Below are 23,335 nucleotides of genomic sequence, written 5' to 3'. Positions count from 1 at the left end.
TCCAGTCTGCTGTAAGGTCCAGTCTGCTGTAAGGTCCAGTCTGTTGTAAGGTCCAGTCTGTTAAAGCTGCCCCTACCTTATACATGTTAGACAGTGTGTGGTGTTTATTTACCTGTGTGATATGTGTGTGGTGTGTGACATGTGTTTGTGGTGTTGTGTGGCAGTGTGTGTAGTTTTGTGTGATCCGTTTGTATTGTGTGGTGTTGTGTGGTAGTGTGTGGTGTTGTGTGACCTGTGTATGTGGTGTTGTGTGACCTGTGTGTGTGGTGTTGTGTGGCAGTCGGTGTGGTGTTGTGTGAGAGTTTGTGTGGGGTGTTGTGGTAGTGTGTGTGGTGTTGAGTGGTAGTGTATGTGTGGTGTTGTGTGGCAGTGTGTGATGTTTGAAACGAGCTCCAACACTTTCCTCTGACAATTGCATCAGAAAGTTGAAGCAAGTCTTGGGATGGTCACCTGTGCTGCATGTCTAGTTGAGTTGACTGTAGTAGCTTCCCTAGCATTAGTAGCTGTGCTGGTTGATGTAGACAACACCAGTCTTGTACCCAGCTGTAGTAGACTGTGTAACAAAGCATGCCAATGTCTGCACTGGGCCTTCACTGTTGTAGACACATTTTTTCTTTGTTGTAGGAAAAGCTCAGATCCCCTATAGACGGGAGCAATCTTTTTTGGAAGATAAAAGTCTCTTGGAGATTCAGTTAAACCAAGGTACTGTACCATATGATCACTTTGGTGCACCATACTTTCTATGGCTCACCCTAGTCACCTTTTATTTTCTTGTCAGCTCCTTTTATTTTTCTTCTTTTTTTGGACTGATTTGCTATGGGTTTTTTTAATTTTTGATCAGTATTTCTTCTTTGCTAGCGCTAGTTTTGTTGTTTGCTTGAGTGTGATGGGCTTTGTTTATCTAGCTGGCAGCAGTGGGCAGCAACTTTTCCTTCCTTCATGCATTCATTCAGTGCTGTTCAAGCTTTACTTAAGGATCTCTCAAGGCTTTAGAATCTTGCTTTTGTTCAGGGATTTCCACCAGATTGGTTCATTAATTTTTGTTGTAGAATTAAATACGGGTAATCCTATGTATTGGTTCACTTAACATTTCATTTTCGGAAACTTTTTTATTTTAAAAAATACAACATATATGTAGATATAAGTGTTTGTGTGTGACTACATACATATATATATATATATATATATATATATATATATATATATATATATATATATATATCTGTAATTTTTGCTTTATGCCTACAACATCTTTCACCTGATAGCCATAAAAGTTTGGGGATCTGTTGATTGGACTGCCTGTACAGGGGTACTCTTTGATTCAGTGGTCAAACTGTTCTAGGTGGATTGACCAGTGCCCTGCAGTCAGGTGACCCCAGGCTCCCTCATGAGCAATATGTTTGTTTTAGATTACACTAGGGACACAATAATAGGGGATTAAATCAAATGAGGCACATTTACCAGCACTACTGCAGTCATTGACCCGGTGCGCAGTGACCCGGATGAAACCCTTATAAAATGTTTTGTCACACTGACGTGTAGAACTACCTCACAGCAACCCTAGTGCACTGCAGAAAATTAGGTCAGGCATTTAAAAATACATCCCCAGTAACAATTCAATGTTATCATCACAAGTGTCCTTGAATTTCTTTTCACTGACTTCTATGCTTGCAAACTAGATTGATTCTACAGTGGCAAATTCCAATGGGTGTGTTCAGTAGTTAGGGAGGGTGTTGGGTGTGTTCAGTAGTTAGGGAGGGTGTTGGGTGTGTTCAGTAGTTAAGGAGGGTGTTGGGTGTGTTCAATAGTTAGGGAGGGTGTTGGGTGTGTTCAGTAGTTAGGGAGGGTGTTGTGCGTGTTCAGTAGTTAGGGAGGGTGTTGGGTGTGTTCAATAGTTAGGGAGGGTGTTGGGTGTGTTCAATAGTTAGGGAGGGTGTTGGGTGTGTTCAATAGTTAGGGAGGGTGTTGGGTGTGTTCAGTAGTTAGGGAGGGTGTTGGGTGTGTTCAGTAGTTAGGGAGGGTGTTGGGTGTGTTCAGTAGTTAGGGATGGTGTTGGGTGTGTTCAGTAGTTAGGGAGGGTGTTGGGTGTGTTCAATAGTTAGGGAGGGTGTTGGGTGTGTTCAATAGTTAGGGAGGGTGTTGGGTGTGTTCAGTAGTTAGGGAGGGTGTTGGGTGTGTTCAATAGTTAGGGAGGGTGTTGGGTGTGTTCAATAGTTAGGGAGGGTGTTGGGTGTGTTCAGTAGTTAGGGAGGGTGTTGGGTGTGTTCAATAGTTAGGGAGGGTGTTGGGTGTGTTCAATAGTTAGGGAGGGTGTTGGGTGTGTTCAATAGTTAGGGAGGGTGTTGTGTGTGTTCAATAGTTAGGGAGGGTGTTGAGTGTGTTCAGTAGTTAGGGAGGGTGTTGGGTGTGTTCAATAGTTAGGGATGGTGTTGGGTGTGTTCAGTAGTTAGGGAGGGTGTTGGGTGTGTTCAATAGTTAGGGAGGGTGTTGGGTGTGTTCAATAGTTAGGGAGGGTGTTGGGTGTGTTCAATAGTTAGGGAGGGTGTTGGGTGTGTTCAATAGTTAGGGAGGGTGTTGGGTGTGTTCAATAGTTAGGGAGGGTGTTGGGTGTGTTCAATAGTTAGGGAGGGTGTTGGGTGTGTTCAATAGTTAGGGAGGGTGTTGGGTGTGTTCAATAGTTAGGGAGGGTGTTGGGTGTGTTCAATAGTTAGGGAGGGTGTTGGGTGTGTTCAATAGTTAGGGAGGGTGTTGGGTGTGTTCAGTAGTTAGGGAGGGTGTTGGGTGTGTTCAATAGTTAGGGAGGGTGTTGGGTGTGTTCAATAGTTAGGGAGGGTGTTGGGTGTGTTCAATAGTTAGGGAGGGTGTTGGGTGTGTTCAATAGTTAGGGAGGGTGTTGGGTGTGTTCAATAGTTAGGGAGGGTGTTGGGTGTGTTCAATAGTTAGGGATGGTGTTGGGTGTGTTCAATAGTTAGGGAGGGTGTTGGGTGTGTTCAGTAGTTAGGGAGGGTGTTGAGTGTGTTCAGTAGTTAGGGAGGGTGTTGGGTGTGTTCAATAGTTAGGGAGGGTGTTGGGTGTGTTCAATAGTTAGGGAGGGTGTTGGGTGTGTTCAATAGTTAGGGAGGGTGTTGGGTGTGTTCAATAGTTAGGGAGGGTGTTGTGTGTGTTCAATAGTTAGGGAGGGTGTTGGGTGTGTTCAGTAGTTAGGGAGGGTGTTGGGTGTGTTCAGTAGTTAGGGAGGGTGTTGGGTGTGTTCAATAGTTAGGGAGGGTGTTGGGTGTGTTCAGTAGTTAGGGAGGGTGTTGAGTGTGTTCAGTAGTTAGGGAGGGTGTTGGGTGTGTTCAATAGTTAGGGAGGGTGTTGGGTGTGTTCAATAGTTAGGGAGGGTGTTGGGTGTGTTCAAGAGTTAGGGAGGGTGTTGGGTGTGTTCAATAGTTAGGGAGGGTGTTGGGTGTGTTCAATAGTTAGGGAGGGTGTTGTGTGTGTTCAATAGTTAGGGAGGGTGTTGGGTGTGTTCAATAGTTAGGGAGGGTGTTGGGTGTGTTCAATAGTTAGGGAGGGTGTTGGGTGTGTTCAATAGTTAGGGAGGGTGTTGGGTGTGTTCAATAGTTAGGGAGGGTGTTGGGTGTGTTCAATAGTTAGGGAGGGTGTTGGGTGTGTTCAATAGTTAGGGAGGGTGTTGGGTGTGTTCAATAGTTAGGGATGGTGTTGGGTGTGTTGCGTAGTTAGGGAGGGTGTTGGGTGTGTTCAATAGTTAGGGAGGGTGTTGTGTGTGTTCAATAGTTAGGGAGGGTGTTGGGTGTGTTCAGTAGTTAAGGAGGGTGTTGGGTGTGTTCAATAGTTAGGGAGGGTGTTGGGTGTGTTCAGTAGTTAAGGAGGGTGTTGGGTGTGTTCAATAGTTAGGGAGGGTGTTGTGTGTGTTCAATAGTTAGGGAGGGTGTTGGGTGTGTTCAATAGTTAGGGAGGGTGTTGGGTGTGTTCAATAGTTAGGGAGGGTGTTGGGTGTGTTCAATAGTTAGGGAGGGTGTTGGGTGTGTTCAATAGTTAGGGAGGGTGTTGGGTGTGTTCAATAGTTAGGGAGGGTGTTGGGTGTGTTCAATAGTTAGGGAGGGTGTTGGGTGTGTTCAATAGTTAGGGAGGGTGTTGGGTGTGTTCAATAGTTAGGGATGGTGTTGGGTGTGTTGCGTAGTTAGGGAGGGTGTTGGGTGTGTTCAATAGTTAGGGAGGGTGTTGGGTGTGTTCAGTAGTTAAGTAGGGTGTTGGGTGTGTTCAGTAGTTAGGGAGGGTGTTGGGTGTGTTCAGTAGTTAGGGAGGGTGTTGAGTGAATGCTCCTGTCAATCAGCTGGGCTATGACAAGGAGTGTTCCAGATATCATGACATTTGCTGCCCCATCCATCATCAGCAGGTGACCTCTGACCCCCACACAGGGTCACAGCGCCCTCAGGCCCATAATAATTAGCCTGTTGGATGAATGTTGGTTTAAAATAGTGGTTGGTAGAATTAGCCTGTTGGTCCAAAAACTAATAGGGTTTTGGTTCAGGTGTAATAGATGACACTGTATGGTAGCTAATAGGGTTTTGGTTCAGGTGTAATAGATGACACTGTATGGTAGCTAATAGGGTTTTGGTTCAGGTGTAATAGATGACACTGTATGGTAGCTAATAGGGTTTTGGTTCAGGTGTAATAGATGACACTGTATGGTAGCTAATAGGGTTTTGGTTCAGGTGTAATAGATGACACTGTATGGTAGCTAATAGGGTTTTGGTTCAGGTGTAATAGATGACACTGTATGGTAGCTAATAGGGTTTTGGTTCAGGTGTAATAGATGACACTGTATGGTAGCTAATAGGGTTTTGGTTCAGGTGTAATAGATGACACTGTATGGTAGCTAGAAAGTAAATTAGTTTTGTCTTATTTTCAGTGTATTTAAAAGCTGGTTATAAAGGTTTTTTATATTTGTTTTACTTTCTACTTTTAATGATTCCTAATTTATGAAGTTGACACGACTAAAAATATTTGCTTTAAAACACCATCAATAGCTCGCAATATCTAATACATAATTATCTGCTCTTTGATAAGCAGCAGTCTGTGACATTATTTTACAGAGTATAAGATAGGTCTTAATTTATTTTTTTTACCTCCCTTTAGTCTCAAATCGTTTTAAATCTTTATTATCTACCCCTAATAGCCTTCACAAGATCTGCTTTTGTAAACATTCTGGTGAACCACAGCTCACTAGACTGTTAGGGAGATCGTGTCTAGCTAGTAATTTCCCCGTCTGTTATTGAATATAGTAATCTATCAAGTTTAATTTATTTTAATGACTAATTAAACATCTGATTTAATTAAAAAATAGATAGACTTGTGTTGTCATCAAAGTGGAACATATATGGAAAGTTTGAACTAAATTGCTGCAATAAAAGTGGGTCAAAATTGAATTACAAGATTTACCACAAAGAGACCTAGCAAAGAAAAAAAAGGCTTATAAAAAGAAACATGATGATCAGTCTGCTGTATTCGACCAATGGTTAACTCCAAAGACATTCCCAAATGAACAACTGACAAAATAAATTTATTGAAAGTTAACGTTTGGGTTAGAAAAAAAACCCAGCCTACTGCCCTTTTCCTCTCTACTGGGCCAATGGTCTAGTATTTGATATTGATGTATCTGGAATCTCCAATCAGAAGTAAATCAAGTTCCCAAAGTGTACAATTTGATCACATGACTTAACTTGATAGCAAATTTAGTTTTACAGATACAAGTATTAAGTCTTATTTGATGCACACCTAACCCTTACACTAGCCTGTTGTAACTAACCCACTGGTCTACTGTTTGACACACTATACTTCACCTGTCTCCAGTCACTGGCTTGTGGTCCACTGTGGGCTGATGGTGTCCCACTGTGGGCTGGTGGTGTCCCACTGTGGGCTGATGGTGTCCCGCTGGGCCAGACATCCATAGATGTTGTAGCAAGTTCCCTCCCTCTGTCCACAGAGTCCCTGCTCCAACACCGGCCACTGCCTGAGGCCCCGCTGGACAACCTTGGTCAGAGATGGATGTCCAAGGAAAACTTGCTCAACATGGCAGCAGAGGAGGACCCCAGCTTGTTTGTTGCACTTTACGACTTCCAGGCAGGGGGAGACAACCAGCTCAGTATATCCAAAGGTCAGTGCTCTTTACCCCAAGGTCAGTTTGATTTTTACAAAGGTCAGTTTGCTTAACCCCAAGGTCAGCTTGATTTACCCCAAGGTCAGTTTACTTTACCCAAAGGTCAGTTTGTTTAACCCCAAGGTCAGTTTGTTTAACCCCAAGGTCAGTTTGTTTAACCCCAAGGTCAGTTTACTTTACCCCAAGGTCAGTTTGTTTAACCCCAAGGTCAGTTTACTTTACCCCAAGGTCAGTTTCCTTAACCCCAAGGTCAGTTTGTTTAACCCCAAGGTCAGTTTACTTTACCCCAAGGACAGTTTACTTTACCCCAAGGTCAGTTTACTTTACCCCAAGGTCAGTTTACTTTACCCCAAGGTCAGTTTACTTTACCCCAAGGTCAGTTTACTTTATCCCAAGGTCAGTTTACTTTATCCCAAGGTCTGATAACTCCATTAAACTTGAATATTTGCTTGCTGAAGATGTGTGGTTGAGCAACATTTGCTTGCTGAAGATGTGTGGTTGAGCAATATTTGCTTGCTGAAGATGTGTGGTTGAGCAATATTTGCTTGCTGAAGATGTGTGGTTGAGCAACATTTGCTTGCTGAAGATGTGTGGTTGAGCAACATTTGCTTGCTGAAGATGTGTGGTTGAGCAACATTTGCTTGCTGAAGATGTGTGGTTGAGCAATATTTGCTTGCTGAAGATGTGTGGTTGAGCAATATTTGCTTGCTGAAGATGTGTGGTTGAGCAACATTTGCTTGCTGAAGATGTGTGGTTGAGCAACATTTGCTTGCTGAAGATGTGTGGTTGAGCAACATTTGCTTGCTGAAGATGTGTGGTTGAGCAACATTTGCTTGCTGAAGATGTGTGGTTGAGCAATATTTGCTTGCTGAAGATGTGTGGTTGAGCAATATTTGCTTGCTGAAGATGTGTGGTTGAGCAACATTTGCTTGCTGAAGATGTGTGGTTGAGCAACATTTGCTTGCTGAAGATGTGTGGTTGAGCAACATTTGCTTGCTGAAGATGTGTGGTTGAGCAACATTTGCTTGCTGAAGATGTGTGGTTGAGCAATATTTGCTTGCTGAAGATGTGTGGTTGAGCAACATTTGCTTGCTGAAGATGTGTGGTTGAGCAACATTTGCTTGCTGAAGATGTGTGGTTGAGCAACATTTGCTTGCTGAAGATGTGTGGTTGAGCAACATTTGCTTGCTGAAGATGTGTGGTTGAGCAACATTTGCTTGCTGAAGATGTGTGGTTGAGCAACATTTGCTTGCTGAAGATGTGTGGTTGAGCAACATTTGCTTGCTGAAGATGTGTGGTTGAGCAACATTTGCTTGCTGAAGATGTGTGGTTGAGCAACATTTGCTTGCTGAAGATGTGTGGTTGAGCAACATTTGCTTGCTGAAGATGTGTGGTTGAGCAACATTTGCTTGCTGAAGATGTGTGGTTGAGCAACATTTGCTTGCTGAAGATGTGTGGTTGAGCAACATTTGCTTGCTGAAGATGTGTGGTTGAGCAACATTTGCTTGCTGAAGATGTGTGGTTGAGCAACATTTGCTTGCTGAAGATGTGTGGTTGAGCAACATTTGCTTGCTGAAGATGTGTGGTTGAGCAACATTTGCTTGCTGAAGATGTGTGGTTGAGCAACATTTGCTTGCTGAAGATGTGTGGTTGAGCAACATTTGCTTGCTGAAGATGTGTGGTTGAGCAACATTTGCTTGCTGAAGATGTGTGGTTGAGCAACATTTGCTTGCTGAAGATGTGTGGTTGAGCAACATTTGCTTGCTGAAGATGTGTGGTTGAGCAACATTTGCTTGCTGAAGATGTGTGGTTGAGCAATATTTGCTTGCTGAAGATGTGTGGTTGAGCAACATTTGCTTGCTGAAGATGTGTGGTTGAGCAACATTTGCTTGCTGAAGATGTGTGGTTGAGCAACATTTGCTTGCTGAAGATGTGTGGTTGAGCAACATTTGCTTGCTGAAGATGTGTGGTTGAGCAACATTTGCTTGCTGAAGATGTGTGGTTGAGCAACATTTGCTTGCTGAAGATGTGTGGTTGAGCAACATTTGCTTGCTGAAGATGTGTGGTTGAGCATAATTGTTGTCTGTGTTGGCACCAGGTGAGATGGTGACCATGATAGCCTACAACAACAGTGGGGAGTGGTGTGAGGTCAAGAACCGGGCAGGCCAGGGAGGCTGGGTGCCCAGCAACTACATTGGTCCAGTCAACAGCGTGGACAAGTTCTCCTGGTACCACGGGCCCATCTCAAGGAACGCCTCCGAGTACCTACTCAGCTCCGGCATCAACGGCAGCTTCCTGGTGCGGGAGAGTGAGAGCAGCCCGGGTCAGAGGTCAATCTCTGTCAGATATGAAGGCAGGGTCTACCACTATAGGATCAGTGAAGACTCAGATGGCAAGGTAGGTTTGGTGGCCTTGTTAAGTCTCTAGCCAGACACAACCAGCCAGAGAGCTAACCCTACCTCTCCCCCTCAGGTCTTTGTCACCCAGGAGCACAGGTTCAACACTCTGGGGGAGCTGGTCCATCACCATTCCATTCACGCAGATGGGCTAGTCACCACCCTCTTGTACCCCGCCCCCAAGAGACAGAAGCCAACCGTCTTTGGGGTCAGTCCAGAGCCAGATAAGTGGGAGATTGAGAGGACGGAGATCGCCATGAAGCATCGGTTAGGTAAGGTTAATGCTGGCAGGCTGGAGGAGACACATCTAACTAATTTGACATGTTTTATCTGACAGCATCAAGTTAGTGATGATTGACTGTCCTGACTGAATAAAGTCACGTGACTATCCTGACTGAATAAAGTCACGTGACTGTCCTGACTGAATAAAGTCATGTGACTGTCCTGACTGAATAAAGTCATGTGACTGTCTTGACTGAATAAAGTCACGTGACTGTCCTGAGTGAATGAAGTGAAGTCACGTGACTGTCCTGACTGAATGAAGTGAAGTCACGTGACTATCCTGACTGAATAAAGTCATGTAACTGTCCTGACTGAATAAAGTCATGTGACTCTCCTGACTGAATAAAGTCACATGACTGTCCTGACTGAATAAAGTCATGTGACTGTCCTGACAGAATAAAGTCGTGTGACTGTCCTGACTGAATGCAGTCATACAACGTATGTGTCTTGTGTGCTGCAGGAGGGGGCCAGTATGGTGACGTGTACGAAGCTGTCTGGAAGAGGTACAGCAAGACAGTGGCAGTCAAGACATTAAAGGAGGACACCATGGCGCTCAAGGACTTCCTAGAGGAAGCTGCCATCATGAAGGAGATGAAGCACCCAAACCTTGTCCAGTTGTTAGGTCAGTTCTGGATGGCTGGTGGGTGGGTGGGTCAGTTCTGGCTGGCTGGTGGGTGGGTGGGTCAGTGGTGGCTGGCTGGTGGGTGGGTGGGTCAGTTCTGGCTGGCTGGTGGGTGGGTGGGTCAGTTCTGGCTGGTGGGTGGGTGGGTGGGTCAGTTCTGGCTGGTGGGTGGGTGGGTCAGTTCTGGCTGGTGGGTGGGTGGGTCAGTTCTGGCTGGTGGGTGGGTGGGTCAGTTCTGGCTGGTGGGTGGGTGGGTGGGTGGGTCAGTTCTGGCTGGTGGGTGGGTGGGTGGGTCAGTTCTGGCTGGTGGGTGGGTGGGTCAGTTCTGGCTGGTGGGTGGGTGGGTCAGTTCTGGCTGGTGGGTGGGTGGGTGGGTGGGTCAGTTCTGGCTGGTAAGTGGGTGGGACAGTTCTGACTGGCTGGTGGGTGGGTCAGTTATGGCTGGCTGGTGGGTGGGTGGGTCAGTTCTGGCTGGCTGGTGGGTGGGTGGGTCAGTGGTGGCTGGCTGGTGGGTGGGTGGGTGGGTCAGTTCTGGCTGGTAAGTGGGTGGGACAGTTCTGACTGGCTGGTGGGTGGGTCAGTTATGGCTGGCTGGTGGGTGGGTGGGTCAGTTCTGGCTGGCTGGTGGGTGGGTGGGTCAGTGGTGGCTGGCTGGTGGGTGGGTGGGTGAGTCAGTTATGGCTGGCTGGTGGGTGGGTGGGTCAGTTCTGGCTGGTGGGTGGGTGGGTGGGTCAGTTCTGGTGGGTGGGTGGGACAGTTCTGGCTGGTTGGTGGGTGGGTGGGTGGGACAGTTCTGGTGGGTGGGTGGGTGGGACAGTTCTGGTGGGTGGGTGGGACAGTTCTGGCTGGCTGGTGGGTGGGTGGGTGGGTCAGTGCTGGCTGGTGGGTGGGTGGGTGGGTGGGTCAGTTCTGGTGGGTGGGTGGGTCAGTTCTGGCTGGCTGGTGGTGGGTGGGTGGGTGGGTGGGTGGGACAGTTCTGGCTGGCTGGTGGTGGGTGGGTCATTTCTAGTTTCTTTTGACGGAACCATTTTGACATGGCACTAACGATGTTTGTTTGACAGGTGTTTGTACAAGGGAGCCCCCCTTCTATATTGTGACAGAGTTTATGGCACAAGGCAACTTGCTGGACTACCTGAGGAGCTCTAACAAGGAGGACATAGGTCCCACAGTGCTCATGTACATGGCCACACAGATAGCATCAGCCATGGCTTACCTAGAGGCTAGGAGTTTTATCCATAGGTTTGTACAACCATCAGGGCATTCTCAAACATCTACAATATCTCAGTGGTCTCACTTGATCTTAATACATGGGTTTATTTTTAATAGAATTTTAAAATCTTTGTTTATAAAAATATTGTACATCAGATAAGCACATTAGTGATTACTTCATTAGAATAAGGTATGATAAAATAGACTGTCTAGTGTCAATTAACTTAGAATGAAGAAGACTGTGTCCACTAGACTGTCTAGTGTCAATTAACTTAGAATGAAGAAGACTGTGTCCACTAGACTGTCCAATGTCAACTTAGAATGAAGAAGACTGTGTCCACTAGACTGTCCAATGTCAATTAACTTAGAATGAAGAAGACTGTGTCCACTAGACTGTCCAATGTCAATTAACTTAGAATGAAGAAGACTGTGTCCACTAGACTGTCCAATGTCAATTAACTTAGAATGAAGAAGACTGTGTCCACTAGACTGCCCAATGTCAATTAACTTAGAATGAAGAAGACTGTGTCCACTAGACTGTCCAATGTCAATTAACTTAGAATGAAGAAGACTGTGTCCACTAGACTGCCCAATGTCAATTAACTTAGAATGAAGAAGACTGTGTCCACTAGACTGTCCAATGTCAATTAACTTAGAATGAAGAAGACTGTGTCCACTAGACTGTCCAATGTCAATTAACTTAGAATGAAGAAGACTGTGTCCACTAGACTGCCCAATGTCAATTAACTTAGAATGAAGAAGACTGTGTCCACTAGACTGTCCAATGTCAATTAACTTAGAATGAAGAAGACTGTGTCCACTAGACTGTCCAATGTCAATTAACTTAGAATGAAGAAGACTGTGTCCACTAGACTGCCCAATGTCAATTAACTTAGAATGAAGAAGACTCTGTCCACTAGACTGTCCAGTGAGATGTGTGGAGCATTGAATCTTGTGTCTCCCCAGGGACCTGGCTGCCCGCAACTGTCTGGTGGGAGAGGCCAACCTGGTCAAGGTGGCTGACTTTGGCCTGGCTCGCCTGATGAAGGACGACACCTACACTGCCCACGCAGGAGCCAAGTTCCCCATCAAGTGGACGGCGCCAGAAGGCTTGGCCTACAACAGGTTTTCTACCAAGTCTGATGTCTGGGGTAAGCAGCTTACTTGTAGGCTATATTTAGAAACATCATTTCATTGACCCTTTCTTACCCAAACTTTAAAATTATATTTTTATCATTTAGAACAACATTAGACAACAACTAAGATCATTTTTAAACATTTTTACTTTTTCACAATCTCTACGTTTTACACCTCTCTGAGTTGGACAAACTTAATTGTACAATTTTATCTGTGTCTGTGAACACGATAACTTGAGTACCCTTGCAGCTAAGTTGATGAAATTTCATATTTAAGTATTTTATCATATTTATAGTTGTGTATCAACCTTCCACTGATTTCATGTAACCAGGAGTGGAAGTTACTCTACTTTCTGTTTTTCAAAAGCCAATAATAACTTAAGTACTGTTTCAGTTAGATAGAAGAAATTTCACATAGATGGTGTAGATCTAATTCTCTGTTTTCTGACCAATTTTTTGTCATTTCTACTGATAGGAAGTAGTACTTTACCCTATTCAGATTTCTCAGGAAAAAACATATGAATTTATTTGTAACTTGATTCCTCTGTCTTTGTTTAAAAACCTATCTGTAAAGGACCATGACATGTGTGTTTAGTAATCAGCATATGACCGGCATTGCCCACACTAACCGAAACACAAACAAAAAAACGCAACCATAACAAAAATGAAAACGAAAACACAAACCCAACAGCAATCACAAAGAAAACGCAAACAAGAAAGCTAACAAGTGTCTAGATTGGATACAAACCTGGTGTGTCTAGATTGGATACAAATGTCCCTGGTGTGTCTAGATTGTATACAAATGTCCCTGGTGTGTCTAGATCGGATACAAATGTCCCTGGTGTGTCTAGATTGGATACAAATGTCCCTGGTGTGTCTAGATACAAATGTCCCTGGTGTGTCTAGATTGGATACAAATGTCCCTGGTGTGTCTAGATTGGATACAAATGTCCCTGGTGTGTTTAGATACAAATGTCCCTGGTGTGTCTAGATTGGATACAAATGTCCCTTGTGTGTCTAGATTGTATACAAATGTCCCTGGTGTGTCTAGATCGGATACAAATGTCCCTGGTGTGTCTAGATTGGATACAAAAATGTCCCTGGTGTGTCTAGATACAAATGTCCCTGGTGTGTCTAGATACAAATGTCCCTGGTGTGTCTAGATTGGATACAAATGTCCCTGGTGTGTCTAGATACAAATGTCCCTGGTGTGTCTAGATTGGATACAAATGTCCCTGGTGTGATACAAATGTCCCTGGTGTGTCTAGATTAGATACAAATGTCCCTAGTGTGATACAAATGTCCCTGGTGTGTCTAGATACAAATGTCCCTGGTGTGTCTAGATACAAATGTCCCTAGTGTGATACAAATGTCCCTGGTGTGTCTAGATACAAATGTCCCTAGTGTGTCTAGATTAGATACAAATGTCCCTAGTGTGATACAAATGTCCCTGGTGTTTGCCTGATGTTACCATCTTTGTGTCCCCAGCCTTTGGTGTCTTGCTGTGGGAGCTGGCAACATTTGGCATGTCCCCGTACCCAGGGGTCGACCTGACCGAGGTCTACCACCTTCTTGAGAAAGGCTACAGGATGGAGCGGCCGCCTGGCACACCCCCTGAGATACACACACTCATGTTAAAATGTAAGTTTTTATCTGGCTAGTGTAGGAAGACTTGCCACATGGCACACCCCTGAGATACACACACTCATGTTAAAATGTAAGTTTTTATCTGGCTAGTGTAGGAAGACTTGCCACATGGCACACCCCTGAGATACACACACTCATGTTAAAATGTAAGTTTTTATCTGGCTAGTGTAGGAAGACTTGCCACATGGCACACCCCCTGAGATACACACACTCATGTTAAAATGTAAGTTTTTATCTGGCTAGTGTAGGAAGACTTGCCACATGGCACACCCCCTGAGATACACACACTCATGTTAAAATGTAAGTTTTTATCTGGCTAGTGTAGGAAGACTTGCCACATGGCACACCCCCTGAGATACACACACTCATGTTAAAATGTAAGTTTTTATCTGGCTAGTGTAGGAAGACTTGCCACATGGCACACCCCCTGAGATACACACACTCATGTTAAAATGTAAGTTTTTATCTGGCACCAGCCCATGCCCTGACTGTCCATTGTATCCCACAGGCTGGCAGTGGGATCCCAAAGATCGGCCAACATTTAAGGATATCCACTTCCTACTTGAAAACATGTTTGAAAAATCCAGTATTAATGAAGGTGAGAATTTCAGCACCTCTTCCTTCGGAGGGTGGACAGGTAGGCGTTCTGGATTTGATTAGCTTGACCCTCCCAGCCTCTGAGGTCACTTGAGCTCACTGTTGACCAGCGCGTCCTTTGACTGGTGCCCCTAGGGCTCGGGGGGTTGAACATGTACTCATTGCTTGCTTGTGCCTGCTTCATCACCTGCTTGCTTGCATTTAGTCTAACCCTGTAGACAGTCAGTTGATCACATAGACAGCTGTTGGCCTTGTGGACAATCATGGGCTCCATAAAAACCATGAGCTAACATACAATGGGAGACAGGAAATAGAGTTTCTGTATGTTTATTCTGGGCTTAGTCTCATGACAGTGGCAATACAAAAAATGAACAAGTAGTGTTTCAGATGGGATGGTGTGGTGGGGTAGTAGTGTGCACAACAGCTCACTTGATAGTGTCCAGTTCGGATCTCTGAGTCCATATACAGAGATCCTACATGCATGTGAACTCTGCCCCATCTGCTCTGTCATCTATACTTGATGACAAATGTTGATGAGAGGGTCAATGTGAATATCCAGTTTGATGACAAATGGAATGCCTGGGGAAATCCCAGCCTCTTGTCAGCTGTGATCGTTGATGTTGACATTGGTAGTAAGCACCAAACACAGGGGTGCCACATTTCAGTAACAATCACCTTGTTTGTTTGTTTTTTAGCTGACATTCAAATAAAGAAAATATTTTAACATTTAATTAATGGGAATTATGACTGGCATAAAGCTTACTATTAGAACACGGTAAACCTTGTTGAAAGGATATTAATATAAGTTGTACTTTCTGTTGCTGATCATTGATTTGTTATCTACCCAACATCTCCTCCACAACCTCCTGTCCTATATCAGTCACTGATCATTGATTTGTTATCTACCCAACATCTCCTCCACAACCTCTTGTCCTGTATCAGGAAGTAGTTTACCTTGTAGATCTAGATAACTATCAAATTGATTGAGTTATTTCAATCACAGAAGGCTATTCTGGGGGCTCATACTAAGGACAACTGTTGTGTATCTCATATAACTGAGATTGCTAGTTATAGACTTACTAGCTGCATACCCATGCTCCGCCACGGTAAATCTTTTTAAAGAACAAATCAAACATAACACAACCACAACACAACCACAACAATAGAATCACCACCGAACAACACGCTTTCCTAGGCGCCCGCGCCCAAAGAGAGCCTTTCCAGCATAAAAAACAAACAAAAACACAACACAACCACAACACAACCACAACATAACCGCAACACAACCACAACATAACCGCAACACAACCACAACATAACCGCAACACAACCACAACATAACCGCAACACAACCACAACATTAGAATCACCACCGAACAACATGCTTTTCTAACGTCCGCGCACAAAGAGAGCCTTTCCAGCATAAAAAATTTAAGCCTCATAAATAGATCCTACTCCATTACTTATAATAAAACAATGCAATGCAAATAAATGTACGGCAAGGGGTGTTTACTTTTATGGTTCTAAGAAAACACATTGGCAATGTAATTAGAATCACCTTAAATTTAAATTACCTCCCTTGCAAAAATTACCCAAAAAAAGTTGAATTAATTAGTTTTTTCGACCTATTGTTATGAAAATATATCCACTTTTTCCAGGAATATAAACAAAAATTATATTTGACATTGATCCTTTTAATATGTTTTAGCGATGTGCGTGTATTTAATATTTTCTTTACGTTATGCAAAAGAGTAAAAACAGTGGCAACTATAAAATAATTTTATGTCGTTATATAAACAAACCCTACTCTATTATTTATAATAAGACACTGAAAATCTATAGCGATGATGGGCTGACACACTACCCACTACCTAGCCGCTTATATTATAGATAGGTAATTCAACATTTAAATACCATTTGGTTGGCTGTCATCTTATTGACATGAATGGCTGAAGCTCTGGTCCTGAATTGAAAAAATCAGCAGGAAGGACATTTAACTTTCTGCTAAAGAAAAAATGTTTAGGTGGGATGGCTAAATGCTTTTATAAAGTGTCTTCTGCTCCAGTAGAAACAGCAAGTATCCAACACCAGCAGTATCAGACAAAGGATATTTTCTACAAGTTATCACAAAACTTGCTTTGTTTGGAGTTTTCTCTCCTAGATAGGTTGTTGTCCCCAGCTATTAAGCCTCATCTGCTCAGGGTTCGAACTCAAGACTTGTGGAGTTAGCTCACGTACTTGACCACTGACCGCTGTTTGAACTGATGTTTAAAATGTTTATAAATAAGTCTCAAATGCACTGAGAACATAAAAAACTTGCTGTTTTTTTTTTTGTGAAAGAATTGGTCACTCATAAAATCTTTTTCAAGTTTTACTAACCAATGCTTTTACTACAAAAAGGAAGTTTGTTTTGTCTTCTTATTCTCAGTGCATTTAAAATCTTATTATAAAGGTTGTTTTACATTTTTTAAACAGTTTTTTAATACTTTCTTCTTTTTAGTAATTATGCATTTTTAAAATAAATAATGATCTCCCCTTTTATTTTAGTATTTATAATCTTTAATTTTTATTAAAATCTAATATAAAAAATTACTGCATTTAATAGCAGCTCAAAATTGAGCTAGAATTTTTTTGCCAGAAATTCAGAAATCAACAAAAAAATTGAGCTTGAAGATTAGCCAAAATCAACAAAAAAAACAGCCATTATGAACTAAAAAAAATAATTAAAAAACTGCTTTGTCAAGTTTTTCTTCAGCTTGTGGAGAAAATGAAAAGCCAATAACATTTGTCACTGACAAACTCAAAGTACTCTTTACAACAAAACAAATGGTCACATTTGTAAAAACATGAGAAAGTCCCTTCAAGGTTTTGGGTTTAAATATTGCTAAACAAAAGTCCCTTCAAGTTTTTGGGTTTAAATATTGCTAAACCAAAGTCCCTTCAAGTTTTTGGGTTTAAATATTGCTAAAAAAACCTGTATTAACATCACATGAAACTAAAGTGTGGAAAGTCGTAAAATTGCTGTGTTGTTTCTTAATTGATTTAAATTATGTTTTTAGGGTTAGTAAAATGTGAGGGATCAGGTTGTAGTTTAAAACTGAGTGGCACCCCTGCTATTGGAAGGAAAAACAGGCCTCCTAGCTTACAGCTGTTTGATACCCAACAGCTGCAACAGTTAACATTAAAGATAACTACTGACCTCTCACTAGGGCTCAGCAGGTTAACACTGAGCTGATACCTCCTAACTTTACCACCAATACTAACCCATTGATTTTTGCTTGACCAACTTTCATGCTATGCTTTACTTTTTTTATTCAATTTGTTAATTATTTGGAAATATTTGTATGAAATATTATAATGCAGCCATTGTTTGTTTTCAAGTTATCTCAGTGGCTTAGTATTGTTTGATTTTTTTTTTTTATTAAAAATTTTTGTTTCAGAGGTGGAGAAGGAGCTAGAGAAGACTGAAAGAAAAGCCCCAAGTTTACCCTCCAAGAAGGGGCGGGCTCAAGAGTCACCTGACCTAATTAGTGAAGGTCGCAGTAGTGCAGGTATACCACTTGTCCTAATTGGCAACTAGCCACCAATTTCTGTCTAAACTGGCAACTAACCACCAATTTCTGTCTAAACTGGCAACTAACCACCAATTTCTGTCTAAACTGGCAACTGACCACTTAAAATCTTATCTAAACTGGCAACTAACCACCAATTTCTGTCTAAACTGGCAACTAACCACCAATTTCTGTCTAAACTGGCAACTGACCACCAATTTCTGTCTAAACTGGCAACTGACCACCAATTTCTGTCTAAACTGGCAACTGACCACCAGTTTCTGTCTAAACTGGCAACTAACCACCAATTTCTGTCTTAACTGGCAACTAACCACCAATTTCTGTCTAAACTGGCAACTGACCACTTAAAATCTTATCTAAACTGGCAACTAACCACCAATTTCTGTCTAAACTGGCAACTGACCACCTAAAATCTTATCTAAACTGGCAACTGACCACCTAAAATCTTATCTAAACTGGCAACTGACCACTTAAAATCTTATCTAAACTGGCAACTGACACTAGAAATTAATGACTGAAAATAAGTTCAAAATTAACAATGTGTAATAGCAAAATAAAATAGCACAAATTGTTTAAGTATTGTTTGTGATTGTCTGACTGTTGTTTGAGTGTTAAGATCTGTTGTTTGTGTTTGAGTGTTGTGATTGTTTGTGTTTGAGTGTTGAGATGTGATTGTTTGAGTGTTGTGATTGTTTGTGTTTGAGTGATGTGATTGTTTGTGTTTGAGTGTTGTGATTGTTTGTGTTTGAGTGTTAAGATGTGATTGTTTGAGTGATGTGATTGTTTGAGTGATGTGATTGTTTGAGTGATGTGATTGTTTGCTCCACCAGGTCCCACCCCACCAGCAGGCAGACGAGTGCTGCCCACATTAGATGAGCAGCAACCTGTCACATTGACCAAAGTAAATGACGTCCTTGCCAGGAAATCATCCAGGAAAAAAGCTGGCAAGTCAGCTCCACTTCCACCCCGCAGGACAACTTCGGTGAAAGATGGGGGTCCAGAATCAGGTGGTGGGGATTTAGACTCGGAACTGAAATCTCGTATACGTCTTCAGAAGGTCAAACTGGATAACGCGTCATTGCCTGAGGTCAACGAATCAGATTTGAGTGAGAGCAACTCTGGCCTTGACCCTTCTCTCCACAGAGGACCTTACTATCCCCACAGCACTTCTGTACCTTCCATGATGAAAGTTCAAGGTCAGGCTGGCTCGCCCACTTTCTCCCGCGAGGACAAAGCCAGTAAAACATCTGTGGATAACTTAAAAGCTGCCCAGATAGACCGCTCCAAGTACCTGATATCTGAGGCCAATGCCCGCACCTTTGACAAACACGCCCCAGAGCGGAGCAGCACCAGGAGCCTGGGCCCGCGCTCAGGGGACTACAACCTGGACAGCTCAGGCCAGTACCAGAAGAAAGCTTTGCTCCCCCCACACAGGTCCGCCCTGCTCCCCAGGAAGAAACTCTCTGAACATTCCTCTGATCTCTCCCACAGTGTTAGCGTGGATGAGAGTGAGCTGGAGGGTCCCCCACGCCTGGGCAAGCTGGATGTGACTAATGTAGCTAAAACTATCAACAGGTACGGCACCATACCAAAAGGGGTGAGGATTGGAGCTTATTTAGAGTCAATGGAGAGAGAGCAGGAGTGTCATGGGAGGGAGTTGCCAGCACTGGATGACCACGACTCAGGCACAGACAGCGCCAGCGTCACGTCCTGCCCTACTCTAGGGGGAGACCACAGCTTGGGGGAGATGGCTGCGGCCACCAATGGGAAAAAGGGGGAGGGCATCAGTGAGGACTCTGACCCGGGCATCAAGCAGGAGCCCAATCTGAGACCCTCGGCTTTTGTCAAGTCTCAGTCGCAGCACGGCATTGTGGAGAGCCCTGCCACCACTCAGACGGCTCTCAACTCCACCAACGTCAAGTCCCAGTACTCCGGCCTGCTCCAGCGACACAAGTCCGACCTGTCCTCCTCCAGCAAGCCCAGCACCCCCTCGGAGCTCTTCACCTCCTCAGACCAGATGGCCACCTCCACTGCTTCCTCCAGCTACCACCATCCTGCTTCCGTCCAACGCTCGGACACTGACCCCATCTCCCGCCTGACTGACCACTCTCCCCCACAGCCAGCGCCACCACACTCAGCTCCCCACACAGCTTCCCACTTCCCAGAGCTGGCCGGGAAGCCCAAGCCCAGCCCCCGCTTCTCTCGCCAGTTTGTAGAGGAATCCCCTCTCCTCCACCCGCGGGCTCCTCCCAACAATATGGTCTCAGAGAACTTAACGGAGTCGTACCGGCCACCAGGGTGGATGGTGGGGCTCAAACGTCTGGAGGAGGGGCAGCTCAATGGAGCCCCTAGCAACGTCAGCTCTTTTAAAATGTATGCCAAACCATCAGTGAACCTGAACTCTGACCAAAAACTATCCCAGCAAGCTGCCCGTGACCTTGACCTGATCAGCACGGAGGTCTCTGATGCAGGACCAGCAGGGAAGGAAGCTGTGGCCTACCGCACCACGGGAGTCAAGATACTGCCTAATGCCATGAGTGTGCCGCTCTCTATGACTGGCAGTTTTTGTCTGGAGCCAGCAGCTTCCTCCCCAGTGGATGGGGCCAGCCCTGAGCCCAGCGAGCCAGTCAGCATGGACTCCATCAAGTCAGCATCAGAGAGGCTGAAGGGCTGCATCGAGCGGCTGGCTGAGGCCGGCAACAAGACCAGCACCAACTTCATGCTGCTCTCTGAGGAGGTCCTGGCCTTCTACTGCCTCTGTTCCCGCTACATCGACGCCTTGCCCCCTCACGCCAAATTCCAAGCCCGGGAACTTCTAACTCGGATGCAAGCCCACAGTCAGAGCCTGAAGACATACACCAGCAGTACACCTTCAGGGGGTGGCAAGCTGCTGGATGATATACAAGTCACTAACAAGGAAATCTTGGGGGTCATACAGAGATAGCTTGCTTTGTGGAATAGTTATACCATCTGCCTAGTTCTACCATCTGCCTAGTTGTACCGTCTGGCAAGTTTGCCTAGTTGACCAGTGCACTACAGGCATTTGTTGATTTTTTATATTCTTCTTGAAAGCATTGATGTACAAACTAAAAAAACTTGACCATATGAGGTTAGTCAATGAACAAGCTTGTATTTAATGATGTGCAATCCCTGGTCAAAGTTGTTGTGTTAGGGGTGTTGGTGTGCAGCTAGACCTTGACACTGTGCTGTCTTGTCCTAGTTGAATGTCACATGGACACTGATGATTTGATTTCTATTTGTCTGACCAAAGGGTCAAGTCTTTCTTTTACCTTGACTACAGGTTGTGCTACAGTTAACTCTCTCTGCTCCACCATTGGACAACCCACCATTGATTGTTACATGTTGGACCAGAAAGGATTAACCCCCGTTTATTTTTAGATAGATACAAACCATTTATTTCTATAGATCTTTATTTTCTCTTTCATGACCACACATATCCTGTGCTCCAGATCTGATGCTTTATTATAAGCTGAGTGCTCTGTCATATGATTGCTATCTGTTGAACTTGGTTGTACTGTAGGCTAACCCCAGGATCTCATTGAAGGGTTGCTAGTTGGGCCAACCCCAGCATCTCATTGATGGGTTGCTAGTTGGGCCAACCCCAGCATCTCATTGATGGGTTGCTAGTTGGGCCAACCCCAGCATCTCATTGATGGGTTGCTAGTTGGGCCAACCCCAGCATCTCATTGATAGGTTGCTAGTTGGGCCAACCCCAGCATCTCATTGATGGGTTGCTAGTTGGGCCAACCACAGGGTACCCAGAGCCTGGCTTATGTCTTTATCTCAGCTCATTTTGTTTGGCTTCTATTCAGGTGGTAGTTTTTACATTGAATACTTTATCATTTAGTCTTTCATCCTGTTTTCCTCTTCTGTTCAATCAAATGTTGTTGCCGTGGGGATTTGATGATCAAGTGTAAGAAGGTGGGACTCAATCAGTGAACTTACAGATCACTCTTGCTAACACAGTAGAACAAGTAGTCCCATCATTAAAGTCACAACTAAATTTGACCCACTGCTGACCACAGTGTTAGCAATAAACCTTGGTCCTCTCTGGGGGGGGGGGGGGGGTGCTTCAGAAAATGATGCCTGAAAGAAACACTTGAAGCCCTGACAGGACAGCACCCAGCACTATCTCAGCATACTGGGGGGGGGGGGGGGTCTTTTAATGGGATTGTCAGCACTTGCTCACTGGATTGTGTGGGGTACAAGGGACCAACATATCTAGCACAGGTCATCACACACACACACTACACATATAGCACACACGCTCACTGACCATTTGCTCACTCCTCCATGGCGCTAAGCTTGAATGAAATGAGGCTAGCTTTTAGGTTGTGTTGGGTGGTGTTGGTGCAAGTGATTGAAGAAAATGTGCTGCTCCAGTGAGCTGAGTGAATGGAGACCACAGTATATATTGCTGCACTCTCACATCTAGACACTGGGGGTTACATTGTATTGCTTACTAATGTTCATTTTGATTGTAAACAAGTGTTTCTTTTAGACAATTTTCTCTTGGGGGGGGGGGGGGGGGGTTGTGCTTCAGAAAATGATGCCTGAAAGAAACTCTGATGTTTTAACTGTCCACTTGATGCCCTGACAGCACCCAGCACTATCTCAGCATACTGATGAAAGTTTCACTATCCACTTGAAGCTCTCTCTGACTTATTTATTTTTTCTTGTCTTACAATTCAGTGAATAAAAAATGAACTGGATTCTCAGAGTGCAATTGTGAATAGCCTCCTTGTGGCTGTAATTTGAATTTCTTGCTATCTCTAGTCGTAGCTGGGGAGGGTTGGCTCTGACCACCTCTCCACAGTTCCTAGGACAGCTCGCTACTTAGATCAAATGCCAGCACATGACCCTGAATAATTCTCTTTAAATGTAAAAAAAAAAACAAGAATTGCAGGCGAGGGTTGACAAAGGTTGAACCAGTGTATTTTTTTATGTCTATTCCAGCAGTGTTGTTGAGCCATGCCTGTGTGTACATCTGTGGAGACTAGTCATATTTGTAGATAGTGTTGGTCTGTGTTAAACACTTGCAATATTCAACCAGTCATGTGCACAACACATTGATTTGCTTCTTTTTGGATCTGCTTTTTTATTAACTTCCATTCAATACAAAATTCTGTTTTCAATACACTTGTTATTAAATGAATGATATGATGACTATTTATATAACTTTACAATATAAGTACATTTATTTTCTCAATAGCCAAATATTTTAGAGAAAAAAATCATGTGCATGGAATGTAAAAAAAAATGTGTTTAATCCAAAACGTTAAATGACTTAATTTGATCATGATTCAAATTTTATTTTTACATTTGTATGCTCATTTGTACAAAAGTTTACTAACCAATGAGTAGACTTTTGATTTGTCTTTATTTATGTATATTATCTATGTATACAGTTGTAAAAGGATTTTTTCTCTGCTTGTACATGCAGTTGTCCGCCTTTCCATTGAGCAGAGTAGGACTTAGAGCTCAAGTCAGAATGTTGTCAGTTTTGTTTTTTTCAATTCATCATGAATTTCATGCTTGAATAATGCAATCTTTTGACCAGAGCCAGAACGGTTGGCTTTTTTGTAAGACAGAATGATGTTTTCATGCTAGTTGCTTGGTCTCTTGACACAAAGACTTGTTGGTTTTGAATGGAAATATGAATGCAGGCAGTGGATGTTGAACGAAAT

At 43.8% G+C, this 23,335-nt stretch overlaps 1 protein-coding gene across 3 annotated transcripts in view; it reads left to right on the top strand.

Annotated features, from left to right (window-relative positions):
* LOC131939338 (tyrosine-protein kinase ABL1) overlaps positions 1–21,693 on the top strand; it is a 42,281-nt gene extending 20,588 nt beyond the window's left edge. The window contains exons 2-12 of one of the 3 annotated variants that reach the window (XM_059297586.1): positions 625–702; positions 5,993–6,163; positions 8,265–8,563; positions 8,639–8,834; positions 9,305–9,466; positions 10,528–10,705; positions 11,642–11,826; positions 13,300–13,452; positions 13,967–14,056; positions 17,496–17,606; positions 18,458–21,693. In XM_059297586.1, coding sequence (XP_059153569.1) covers positions 625–702; positions 5,993–6,163; positions 8,265–8,563; positions 8,639–8,834; positions 9,305–9,466; positions 10,528–10,705; positions 11,642–11,826; positions 13,300–13,452; positions 13,967–14,056; positions 17,496–17,606; positions 18,458–20,571 — 3,737 coding nt within the window. In that variant the 3' untranslated portion in view covers positions 20,572–21,693. Of the gene's footprint in view, positions 1–624; positions 703–5,992; positions 6,164–8,264; positions 8,564–8,638; positions 8,835–9,304; positions 9,467–10,527; positions 10,706–11,641; positions 11,827–13,299; positions 13,453–13,966; positions 14,096–17,495; positions 17,607–18,457 lie in introns of all 3 variants that reach the window. The other 2 variants (XM_059297585.1, XM_059297588.1) reach the window with 2 other exon arrangements.
* The last annotated feature ends 1,642 nt before the right edge of the window (positions 21,694–23,335 follow it).

This window comes from Physella acuta, unplaced genomic scaffold (genome assembly GCF_028476545.2).
Source record: "Physella acuta isolate Inbredline_101_S28 unplaced genomic scaffold, ASM2847654v3 ptg000275l, whole genome shotgun sequence".
NCBI classification, from domain to species: domain Eukaryota; kingdom Metazoa; phylum Mollusca; class Gastropoda; family Physidae; genus Physella; species Physella acuta.
This window is presented reverse-complemented; position numbering and strand designations above follow the sequence as displayed.